This window comes from Peromyscus californicus, unplaced genomic scaffold (assembly GCF_007827085.1).
Source record: "Peromyscus californicus insignis strain IS unplaced genomic scaffold, ASM782708v3 Scaffold_6__1_contigs__length_162567912, whole genome shotgun sequence".
Classification (NCBI taxonomy): domain Eukaryota; kingdom Metazoa; phylum Chordata; class Mammalia; order Rodentia; family Cricetidae; genus Peromyscus; species Peromyscus californicus.
Window position 1 is genome coordinate 87,151,534 of NW_026294584.1, and position 12,433 is coordinate 87,163,966.

General features: G+C 41.3%; 1 protein-coding gene across 2 annotated transcripts in view; it reads right to left on the minus strand.

The window, feature by feature from the left end:
- Positions 1-12,433, minus strand: part of Ptcd3 (pentatricopeptide repeat domain 3) — a 33,673-nt gene that overhangs the window by 10,161 nt on the left and 11,079 nt on the right. For both annotated transcript variants that reach the window (XM_052720390.1, XM_052720391.1), the window contains 8 exons: positions 11,496-11,619; positions 8,787-8,902; positions 6,464-6,519; positions 5,160-5,247; positions 4,059-4,119; positions 3,559-3,644; positions 2,635-2,779; positions 1,708-1,758 (listed from right to left, as the gene is read on the minus strand). In XM_052720390.1, the coding sequence (XP_052576350.1) occupies positions 1,708-1,758; positions 2,635-2,779; positions 3,559-3,644; positions 4,059-4,119; positions 5,160-5,247; positions 6,464-6,519; positions 8,787-8,902; positions 11,496-11,619 (727 nt within the window). The remainder of the gene's footprint in view (positions 1-1,707; positions 1,759-2,634; positions 2,780-3,558; positions 3,645-4,058; positions 4,120-5,159; positions 5,248-6,463; positions 6,520-8,786; positions 8,903-11,495; positions 11,620-12,433) is intronic.

Below are 12,433 nucleotides of genomic sequence, written 5' to 3' on the forward strand. Positions count from 1 at the left end.
AAAATTCTATTTCTATATGTATAAAAAAAAATCATCTCACTGTGTACAAAAATCATTAAAAATGGGCCAAAGACTAATGTAAGACCTAACACTCTGAAACTGGTAGAGAAAATCCACAGGGACATCACTTTTATGGCATAGGCAACGACTTTCTGAAAAGGGCATTGGTAGCCTAGTATATGTGGCATATGCTTATTAATCCCAACACTAAGGTACGGAGATCAGGAATTGGGTGTTTACCTTTGAGCTACTTCTGGGGAGTTCTATGGTCTCTTCCTCCCATCTCACCATGGACACTGGGATTAGACACCCACTACCTATTGGGCTTCACAATGGTTCAGGAATCCAATTTAAGCTCCCAAGGCTTGCAATACATAACCCACTGAATCATCTCCCTTTTTGTAACAGGGTCTGTCTTGGTACTATGATAACATCCAGTGACAAGAGCAACTTAAGGGGAAAATGGCTAGGTTGGATGGCCCTAAGGTAAAGGATCTACCCATTTCTGCTAGGACTACAAGTATGTGTTACCACACTTGTGTTCTGGGATAAAACACTATAGTTTTTAGATTGTGTAACTGACCTATCTTCCTAGGCCCCCTCTCTCCCTTTTTCTGAGATCAGCATGTGCTAGCCCAGAGATGACCTTCAACATCTGATCTGCCTGCTGTGACTTCTCAAGTTCTGAGATTATAGACAAGTGCCACCAGGTCTGGAATACATGCTGGAGTTCTATTTGTCTCATGTGCAGGAAAACAGAATTAGAGGTCATCATATTAAGCAAAATAAGTCATACTCAGACAACTATTACATGCCTCATTCACATGAAGTCTAGATTACGCAGATGCGTATGTTTACATGTGACATATGAAAGTTGAAGGGACCCCTGTGAGCAAGACTGACAGGAGTGGAGAAGGGAGAAGAAGGATGAGTAACTTGGGGGATGGAGAGAGGGCTTGGGGTTACATAAGGTTACCTGCTGCCAAGCCTGATGGCAGAGTTTGATTCTTGGAACCCACCAAGGAAAAGAAAATGGTTGCTGGACCCTAATACCACTGTTTTAATATACTCCAACTACCTATATGTGACTACTAAGCTATTACACTTAGCAGTACAGTTCTAAAGACCAAAAGGAACCCCTAACTACTCACCTTGCCAATTCTTTGTTATAGTCAAAATGTTAGTACTCTTTATAGCCCTTTCCAGTTTGTAGTTTTTATCACAATCAAGGATACTACTCTCAATATTAACCTTTTTGCTCAAACTGCAAATGCTAATTTGTAAATTTTCTTTCTTTTTCTGTTTTGGAATTAACTGTCTTGCAGGCCTCCAACTCTGATTCTTCTGCTTCTGCCTCCTAAATGCTGGTACTAGGATTACAGGCATCTAATACCACGCAGGGCTGAATTCTCTATTTTTAAATTGTTTTTTTATTTTTATGTGTATTTTTGTTTCTGTTTGTGTTTCAAGACAAGGTTTCTCTGTGTAACCCTGGCTATCTTGGAACTTGCTCTGTAGACCAGGCTGACCTCAAACTCAGAGATCTGCCTGCCTCTGCCTCTGGAGTGCTGGCATTAAAGGCATGCACCACCACCGCCCGGAAAGCCTCTATTCTTAATTCATATGAGGAGCAAGTACTGCAACAATCACATAAACAAGAGATGGTCAATTTTCACACAAATCAAAATAATGTAAGGTTATACATACCTCGCTGATAAAAGAGATAAATAATATGATGGTACGTTGCAAGTGAGGGTTCTCAAATCACAAGGTAGACAGAGGAAAAAAAAAATAAATAAGTTATCTAAAATAAAGCTGAAGCACAATGTTAACATTTAAGCAAAAGACATTTCTAGTCCTTTGAAGACATTTTTAGCTCGTCTCATGAAAAGGTGAAGTAACCCTAAAGACTACATCACTTTGTTAATAATATCCATACAAGAGAGATTCATTACTGAGAACAGCAAAGCACCACGAAGTCAATCAATGCCCAACTAATCTTAAGCAATTACTGAAGTATCCACAATACAGTAGCACATAATTTGGGTTAGAATACCCAATTATGCTAGAAAAATGTCCTGGAATTTAAAACTGGCTAACAAAGCAATTAATTCCCTTTAAAATCAAGAGAGCTACAGAATCAAATGTTAAAGTAACATTGTATTTACTGTAAAGAACATGAAGTGATTAAGCACTCCTATCAGAGCAGACAGTTATGACTTGGTATCCATGCGGCATGAATCCAGAACCCCGATGCCCAGCTTTTCAGATGCTCATCTAAAATGGTGAAGTATCTGCATAGAGCCCACACACATCCTAATGTATACTTCAAAGTATTTCTAGATTGCCGGGAACATCTGATATGCCATGAACGCTATGCAAACACTTCTTGTATTATTTAGGGATGACCAAACAACAAGTATATACATATTTACACTCACTTTTACCTGACATTTTTACCTGGGGTTCAATGCTGAGATAGATACAAAGGACCAACTGCACATGAAATCACAAAAGCCCCCAGGAAACCCCAACAGTAAGTAAGAGTAAAGATAAGGACACTCTGTGCTTTTGTGGCTGAGACCAGTAGCCAGCTCACCTCTGCTTCAGTGAGGACTCAGGATGCACCCTTACCTATTCCAAGGTGTTTCATTTCACGTAAGGTCTGTAAGGCTGGCAACCTTCCAATGGCGTAAAACTTCCGGAGATGCTTCAGCACAGCGTTGAAAGTCTGCAGGTTTGGTTTTACCTTCTGTGCAAGCATATGTTTCAGCAGATCCTGGATGAATCCAAAACAGGAAAATTTGTTTACTCCAAGGTCATTTGCCAAAACTGCTAATAGAATTTAATTCTGTGGCTATATATGAAACAAATTAGTACCTATACCACTAATTTAAAAACTATCTGCTTTAAAAAAAAAAAAAAAAACAGCCTGGTTTGGTAGCCCACATCTTTAATCCCAGCACTTGAGATTCAGAAGCAAGGGATCTCTATGAGTTCAAAGCCTGCCTGGCTAACATATCGAAGTTCCAGGCTAGTGAAACCCTTTCTGAAAGCAACCCAACAAAACCAAACACTGACAAAGAACCACCTGACAGTGATCCATCTTCCAGAAAGCCTCCTAACACTGTCACTAGTCAAGGTGTCTCTGTCTCTCCAGAGCCTACCATGCACCACATGGATCAAAGTATTTATCTATCTGCCGTCTTCTTAAACAAGAAAAAGAAGATGCCTATGGTATATAAAACCACATTCTATTTCTAAGTTTTGACAAATCTCCCCAGTGATTTCAATTTCAGTTCCTTGGCTAGAACTCTATAATAGGTATGTTACTTTCCTAAGGAACAAGACCAATTACACATAATGTGCCCCAACTCTTCCTGAATCTAGCTATGTAGTCACTGATGAATCAGTGTCCCTACCACAAGTTAGAGAGGCTTCTTAAGTAAGGGCAGGGCACTGAGCAGTTGTTCGCTGAGAGCAGGGACCACCACGGAAATGCTGCATTAGTGTTTCCTAGTCAAAGGTGGCTGGAAGACAACGAAGGGGTTTCCTTACCAGTATGTTATTCCATTTTTCCTCAAATTTCTCATTGGGTGTGAACACTTTAGCTTCAATCAATGCATTGAAGGTATATACATCAGCTGTAAAAGAAAAGGACCTTAACAAAACAGCTGAGGTGGAGAGAAAATGGTCACAGAACTAGATCTCCAGTCCCACTTTAATCATGAGTGTGGCAACACAAGTCAAAAAACCTAAACAACTCCCCCCAACAACAACTGTGGGCAAATGCCTGAGACAACCCAAAGATCTCACTGCTTCTTGTTAAAGCAGTGGTTCTCAACCTGCAGGTACCGACTCCTTTGGGGGTGGCACAGCAGACATCCCGCATATCAAATGTTTACATTAGGATTCCTAACAGTAGCAAAATTAGTTGTGACGCGGCAACCAAGTCATTGTATGGTTGGGGGTCACCACACCATGAGGAACTGCATTAAAGGGTCACCACATTAGGAAAGTTAGAGGAAGACACAGGTAGAGGGAGTCCTCCAACTCACCACGAAGTCTGTTATTCAATAACTCGGTGTACAAGTTCAATGCCTGTGCATAAGCTCGGTGCTGGAAAGGAAAAAGCAACATCATCAACGTCTTCACAACCAGGAAGGTGAACAGACAAGACGGGCTCCAATTCTCAGGAAGCTCGTTTCTGCCAGGGGCCACTGGCATTACTTAGAGACACTTCCCGTTGTCACATCTAACGGGCAGAAACAGGATGGCGAGAGGAGACGACTCTGAGACACCCTACAACACAACACATGGGAAAGCTTCCAAGCCTCTGACCTTCAAGAGGGAGGTCACTCAGCCTGAGGGACTGAGTTCTCAATCCCACACCCATGTCAGGGGCTCACAAATGCCTGTACTAACTGGTCCAAGGCATCCAACACCCGCCACTACCCATTACAATGAGAGCATGTATGTATGCACACAAATACTCCTGTACACTTGGGAGTCAGAAAGATGCATGAATAAAGGAAAACACATGAATAAAGGAAAAAAAAAATCTCACAAAACCTTAATAAAGGTTGTTCATCCCTAATCCAAGATCTGAAATGCTGCAAAGCTTAAAAATTTTGGAGGGCTGATACAAAGTCGTAAATAGGACCTCATTTAACAGGTTACAGAGCATAGGTTCACAAAGACACTACATAAACTGATCATGCTAAGTGCTGTAGGCTATGCCCATGATCCCAATTCCTCTGGAGACTAGGGTGGGAAGAATTGTTGAGTTTGAGGCCAGACTGGGCAATTTCAGAGAGCCTGTCTAAAAAAGAGAAATAATAATAATAGTTTTTGCTAAGTATTAGAGCGTCTTTAATACTAGGTAGAGGCACACAAACTGCTGTGTATTTAAACCTTGTTTGCAGAAGAACCCAGCCAGCCAGGGTTACACAATGAGACCCTGTCTACGTAGACCTGTTTTATGTTGTGTATAGAGGTGTATGAAGCAAACAGACATCCTGCTTAGGATCGAACCCACCCGCCAAATTTCACATTATGCATACACTCCTGACCCCAGGCATTTCACAACCATGTTAGTATGGGGGTGGAAAAGAACAGCTCAATGGCTCTTCAAGATAAAAATAAACAAAAGACGGTACCTTCACCATCCCTTGGATCATGGTACAGTAGGAGCGTGCATTCTTCTCTGGCATTAGAGCAAAGACTCTCTCAGCATTGTTTTGTGCTCTAGAAACAACAGATAAACATGAACCTGAGGCATTGGGAAAACTAGTAGCAACTGCCACCATTTTCTGCATAAGCATTATACAACCCAGAGAATGTGACAGGGTTATCATCTCAAAAATGGAGGGTCAAAGATCTCAAGTTGTCTGGACATCCATAGCTCAGGGAACCCGGGTAAAAACACAAGATACACAGTGGAGGCTTTCCTCTGTTCCCTACCCTGCTTCTTAACTCCTGATATAGAACTCATCAAGGAAACCATGACTCTAGCATGAACAATTTTGCGCCTTCACTAGAGGGAAAGCAAAGACACCTTTTCCTGTATACTGAATACCCGAATACTACAGAACCAGAGAGAACTAGGGTATGAGCACGTGCCATGTTTCAATGTGTGCCACGTGTGTCGGGGCCCGTGAAGACCAGACCTCCCAGAGCTGGAACTACAGGGTCTGGGAACTAAACTCCAGCTGTCTTAGACAGGAGATGCTCTCAGCTGCCAAGCCATCTCTCTAGATCTCAATTTCTGGTATTAATGGTAGCCTTTCTTCTCTATATCCACACAGAATACTTATTTTTATTTTATGAACTCAATTAAATGTTCAACCATAAATGTTATTCATTCTTTTTCAAACTATTTTCAGCAAACAAAAACACATAAACTCTTTCAGAATTAGGGACCTACATCTCAAGGTCGCACCGGTGAACTAAAACAGAGGAAAAAACACAAAAAGGACAAGCAGGTCAAACCCTAAATCGACTTTCGTATGATGACAGGAGTGGACATTCTTATAAAAAAATAGTCTAAGCTAGAAGTGATGTTGCACACTTATTATACTAGGCCCTAGGAGTAGAGGCAGAAATGGTCTGCGTTTGAGGCTAGCCTGGGCTACAAAGGTGGAACCTTGAATATAACAATAATTAAGAAGCCAGGTGTAATGGCACAGACTTTTAATCCTAGCACTCAGGAGGCATAAGGATCTCTGTGAGTTTAAGGCTAGCGTGTTCTAAACAGTGAGCTCCAGGACAGCCAAAAACTAGAGAAACCCTGCCCCTGCCCCACACACAAAAGGTCTAAAATATAAAGACAGATTATAGAATATATGAAGGGGAAAAAAATTTGTTTTAGAGCCCTACAGAACTGCAACCCCAGAGGACAATGTGAAGTATTTTTCATGTGCTGTAAAATCCCCATTATACAAGGTTCTCATGTGTAACATACTTCCAAGAAATAGTCTTCATCCTGAATGTTTGATTATTTTCCTCTGCGTCCTCTTCCTAGAATGGATGAAATAAAAGACAAGACAATATTTGGTAGCAGACTACTTAAAACATCAGAAAAGCCAAGGAAATTCAGAAAACTAAAGGAAATAACATTTATCAGCAAAAGGCAAAAACCCAAAAAATGTTCACACCCACAGTGAATTCCTTCAGTGTGAAAATCAGCAAACCCCAAGGAAAGCAGTCAGTTCTTAAACAAGAGATCACTGGAGATAGGACAAAAGCGATGCCCTAAGTGGTGTGCCTAGGGTTAAAAAGTGGAAAACAAAAAGTGTAACCTGCTTCTACAGAAGCCACTGCATAAATGAGGTGACAGCTAGAGAAACTGACATTAATGACTAATGTGAGCGAAAGGACCTTTAAGAGACTAACTCCTGTCCTTATTTATCAACCAAGTGTCTGGGATGAGGTAGACATAAAGGGCTGATAGGCATTTGCAGAAGCAAGGGTTAGTTCTGTAGGCTATTTCAGGAGCAAGGCTGGGAACAGGGGGCCAGTGTGGCAGGGACCAGAAGATGTTCTGCAAGGCCACAGGTATGACTCACTCACTGCCTGAGCATTTTACAACACTAGTTACTATGTAGGAAATAACCCACAATTAGTGGACAAAGAACAGAAACAGACCTTAATACCATTACTCAGAAACACTCTTAAAATATTTTTATCATCTGCAAGTGAAAAAAAAGTTTTTATAAAAATAACAAAGATTGAACCCCTTATCCAAAAGGGGATATGGTCTAAACATGAAATTCATTCTCCAAATACATATAACAACTGTGTAAATCTTAAAAATTCACTGTGGGTTCAGTATGGACCTGCACATGCTACAGCATACACATGGAGATCACAGGACAACTCTGAGGAGTTGGTTCTCTTGTCCTACTTTTACATGGGTTCCAGGTATCAAACTTGGGATTCTTAGGCCTGCATAATAAGTGCCTTTACCTGCTGAACTATCTCACTAGTTCTATTATCTACAACTTTTGAGCAATGGGTAACCATTGATCAATGATCCTTGATCATTATACAACAGGCTGTCACCATAGCAACAGAGGGCTGGCTCAAACATTTCTGGCCAACACTTTGCCTGAGTATGTAGTACATGAAGACAAAATATTGCTAAGTAGAATAAAGTTAAAGTTCCATTAAGAAAACACCAATCAAAACTATACTGAGATTCTACCCCACCCTAGTCACAAACAAATGTTGGTGAGGATGTAGGATAAAAAGAATCCTTAAACACTCACTGCTGGTAGAAAAATAAACTAGTGGATCTGCTATGGAAATCAGCATGAAGGTTCCTCAAACAGCATCCAATCCAGCTATGCTACTCCATGGCACATGTACATACCTGAAAAACTACATATTATACAGCCCTATTTACAATATTTATTTATTTATTATTGCCCTATTTACAATAGCTGAAATGACATCAGCCTATATGCCCAGTAGATTTTGTTTTGTTTTGGTTTTTTTGAGACAGGGTTTCACTATGTAGCTCTGGCTATTCTCACTAACCATGTAGACCAGGCTGGCATCAAACTCAAGAGATCCTACTGCTTCTGTCTCTCTACTGGGATTAAAGGTGTGTGCCACCACACCCAGCTATGTGTAGCTAGGCCTGGTGGTGGAACCTACAACTCAGCTACTTAGGAGGCAGAGGCAGGCAGAATATGAATTTAAGGTCAGTCCAAGCAATTTAGCAGGATCCTTATCTCAACAAACAAACCCCGGGGAGAGGGGGACTCTGGAGATAGGGCTCTATGACTCAGTACTTATTTAGCATGTGCAGGGACCTAGGTTCACCTCCCAAAACATGTGTGCCACACAAACATATTCAAGTTTTACTCAGCCATAAAGATCAAAATGTCATTTGTAGGAAAATGGATGGAATTAGAGATCATACAGAGATCCAGAAAAACAGATGTTGCTTGTCTTTTCTCCTCTGAACAAAGTGGAAGGGGGTAAGTGGGAGGGAGGATTATTAAAATATATGATATATATGTATGAAAACGTCATAACGAAACACATCTTGTTGTGTAACTAACATACACTAACTAAAAAGGAACAGGAAACAATGCTCCCATGGGTCTTCCTTCATCACTGCTTACTGGAGGCTGTCAGGCCACCTCAGCAGACCCCTTAGTACTATGACACCTGGCACACAAAGAACCCTGCCCACATTGAGAAAGGATTATTTTAGAAACCAACAAAAAGCCAAGCTATTTCTTTTTCTTTTTTTTTCTTTTTTTTTTTTTTTTTACCAAGTTTTCTGCATGTTCAGGTTGTTGAAAAGGACAGTCAGCTGGGGGCTCTTGGTCACCATAGTAACACAATAAATCCAAAAGATTATTAGTTGTTTCAAGAGAGACTGTGGTTCCTGTGGTTAGAAGAAAAAAAAAGAAAGAAACCTTCAAGCATCCAAAAACCAAAGCCTGTTAGATGAAACTCTTCACTTCTTCTATTAATGGTGGCTTATTTGGCTATACACTTAATCCCTACTACCATGTTACCAATTAACAAATATAAATCATGATTACATATCCATGATAATACAATCCATTTCTGGGAACTCTGTCCCATTTTCCCCGTGCAAACTGTGTAAGATGCTGTCTGTATTTCTTAATAAACTTGCTTGGCATAAGACACAGCATGTGTGAGACCTTTGGACTCCAGCTTTCCTATCTTCTTCGTTTTCTGATCCCTTGGCTCTTCCTCTCTGGGACCTGTCACTGAAGAACTACCTGCTGGTCCAGGTCAATTTCCACTGAATTCCTTTAAGACCAGATCCACTGAATAAATAAATACAAACAATTATCCCAACTGGATTCAAGCCCTCATTAAAAATATACTAAGAACTACTAGCACAACTGCATAATTATAAAAACAAACAACTATTTGACTCCCAGCACCTCAAAAATAACAAAATCCACTAAAACACCCTATTGCTCAAAATGTGATACTCCCATGTCGGCACTCACTTTACAGAGAAAGCGAAAAGGAAAGAAAAGCAGAGGGTTCTGGGGTGACGGCTCAGTGGCTAGGAGCACTTCCGCTCTTGCAGAGTACCTCAACTTTTGACACCTACATGATGGAACACAACCATCCATGACTTCAGTTCCAGGGGATCCAACACGCTATTCTGACCTCCAGAAGTATCAGGCATGTATGTGGCATACTTATACACATTAAAAAAAATAAAATAAAAAAAAATCTAGAAAATTTTTTTTCAAAAGTAAGTATTTAAAAAAAAGATCCAATTTATTAAGCTTGGCACAACTGCCCATGCCTGTAACCCCAGCATTCAAGACACTGAGGCAGAAGGAGTTCAAGGTCATCCTTGACTACAAAGTATTTAAGACCAGTTTAAGCAACATGACATCCTGCCTCAAAAAAACCAGAAGCATTTACTGAGTGGCTGCACACACCTATACCACTGTGGACAAAAGAAGCCTTAGCATCGAGGAGTGCAATGCAGATTCACACCGAGCGTTGCTCACATTCAGGAAGCAGAAGAACCTCACCAACATACTACCTGTTGTCCCTTTTCAGTTGTATGTCTGATGCTATAGAAAGCTACCTAAATTCTTAAAGAGTGTAAGAAAATGTTTTGGGTTCAAATTGCATTTTCAAGATTTTTTTTCAGTTGCCATTTCTTCTATTTTTACCATATTTTTAATTCTAATTCACTAAACAGCAGTCTAGACTCCTAATATTTAATGATAATGGTTGACTTTGCAATGACCACATGTATATTCTCTGTAGCTTACCAGTCACATTATCTAGAACTGTATTTCCTTAAAAAATCTCCAGATCTAATTCAAAGTACAACAGGATGTTAGCTGGCCTCTCAGAACATTCCGTGGCCTCTGTCTAGGTTACTAAGTGACGTAGGACTACATCACGGTCCCAGTCCCTGATTCCAGTCCAACAGTCTTTCTTTTTTTTTTTTTTGGTTTTTTCGAGACAGGGTTTCTCTGTGTAGCTTTGCGCCTTTCCTGGAACTCGCTTTGGAGACCAGGCTGGCCTCGAACTCACAGAGATCCGCCTGGCTCTGCCTCCTGAGTGCTGGTATTAAAGGCGTGCGCCACCACCGCCCGGCCCAACAGTCTTTCTTTTAAAGCATTTCTCAGGGCTGGAGAGACGGCTCAGCAGTTAAAAGCACTGACTGCTCTTCCTTAGGACTTGGGTTTGATTCTCAGCACCCAAAATGCTGGTAAAATAACCATCGGTAACTCCAGTTAGCAAGGATCTGATGCTTTCTTCTGGCCTCCTAAGCACCAGGCCCACATATGATGCACAGACATACACGCAAATGAAACACAAACACACACACACACACACACACACACACACACACACACACACACACACAATAAAAATAAAGCATTTCTGGTTTTTGTTTTGTTTTGTTTTATCAAGACAGGGTTTCTCTGTGTAGCCCTGGTTCGCCTTGAACTCACAGAGATCTGCCTGCCTTGGCCTCCTAAGTACTAGGACTAAAGGCGTGTGCCACCACCATTCAGCATATTTCTCAGGTTTATTTGGCCCGACCTTCTCACACCTAATGTTAAAAAAGGAGGCCAAGAATCAGCATGTACTTTAAAAGTGCACAGGACAAAAACAAACAAATGAACCTGCAGTTCTACTTCACTTACAGTTTCAGTCTGAAGCAGCAGAAAATGAATTACGTGTATTATATCACTTCAAACAGAAGTAAACACTATTGGTCATTTTTACTCAAAACTAGTTGGGTTGCCAGGAGGGGGGTGGCACACACCTTTAATCCCAGTACTCAAGAGGCAGAGTCAGGCGAATCTCTGCGAGTTTGAGGCCAGCCTGGTCTACAGAGTGAGTTCCAGAACAGGCTCCAAAGCTACACAGAGAAACCCTGTCTCGAAAAATCAAAAACCTACTTGGATCATATCAAATGGCCCCAAGTTCCAAGAGGGGCTCGGGCTGAGGTGAATCACCTGCTTGTAAAAGCTGATCAAAGAGGTCCACAGAAGCCTTGACTTTCCTGAGTCTGATTCGTTCCTTCAGGGCAGCTTCGCTAACATCTTCAATCTGAGGTTCAAAGCACTCAGGCATTAGACACTAGGAAGAAGAGGAATAAATGAAGAGCAGGCCAAGGAAAAAGGGTAACAGCAGGAGGAAGCTATTAGCACCAACAAAGCAAAATCAGTTCACTGCTCTGAACATAAATACAAAATATACAGATAAGAAGAAGCTGGGCAGGTGGTGGCGCATGCCTTTAACTCCAGATGAGGGTGGAGGGGCAGGCAGAGGCAGGCAGATCTCTGCAGAGCAAATTCCAGGACAGCCAAGGCCACTCAGAGAAATCCTGTCTTGAAAAAACAAAATCAAAACACACAAGAAAGGCCAATAAACTTCAACTTGAGCAGAGAAGACTGCTTAGCCATCTCCTGACTTGATGAAAATTTTAAAACATTCTATCATAAATACTCAATCCATACTTGGAAGACCCCGTTTTCAACCAAGGATCGCAACCTGAGGTTGAGCTGAATACTTTAGTGCTGGTAAAAAAACAAAAAATCCTGCTTTCAAAACAAAACAAACAAAAAACCAGGCACAGTGGAGCACATCTTTAATCCCAGCATCCTTCAGGGAGAGGCAGGTGGCTTTCTTTGGAGTTCCAGGCCAGCCAGGATACTTGGTGAGATCCTTTCTTGAAAATAAAAAACAAAGCCGGGCGGTGGTGGCGCACGCCTTTAATCCCAGCACTCGGGAGGCAGAGTCAGGCGGATCTCCGTGAGTTCGAGGCCAGCCTGGGCTACCAAGTGAGTCCCAGGAGAGGCTCAAAGCTACACAGAGAAACCCTGTCTCGAAAAACCAAAAAAAAAAAAGAAAATAAAAAACAAGACAAAAACCAACTACAATATACACCCCC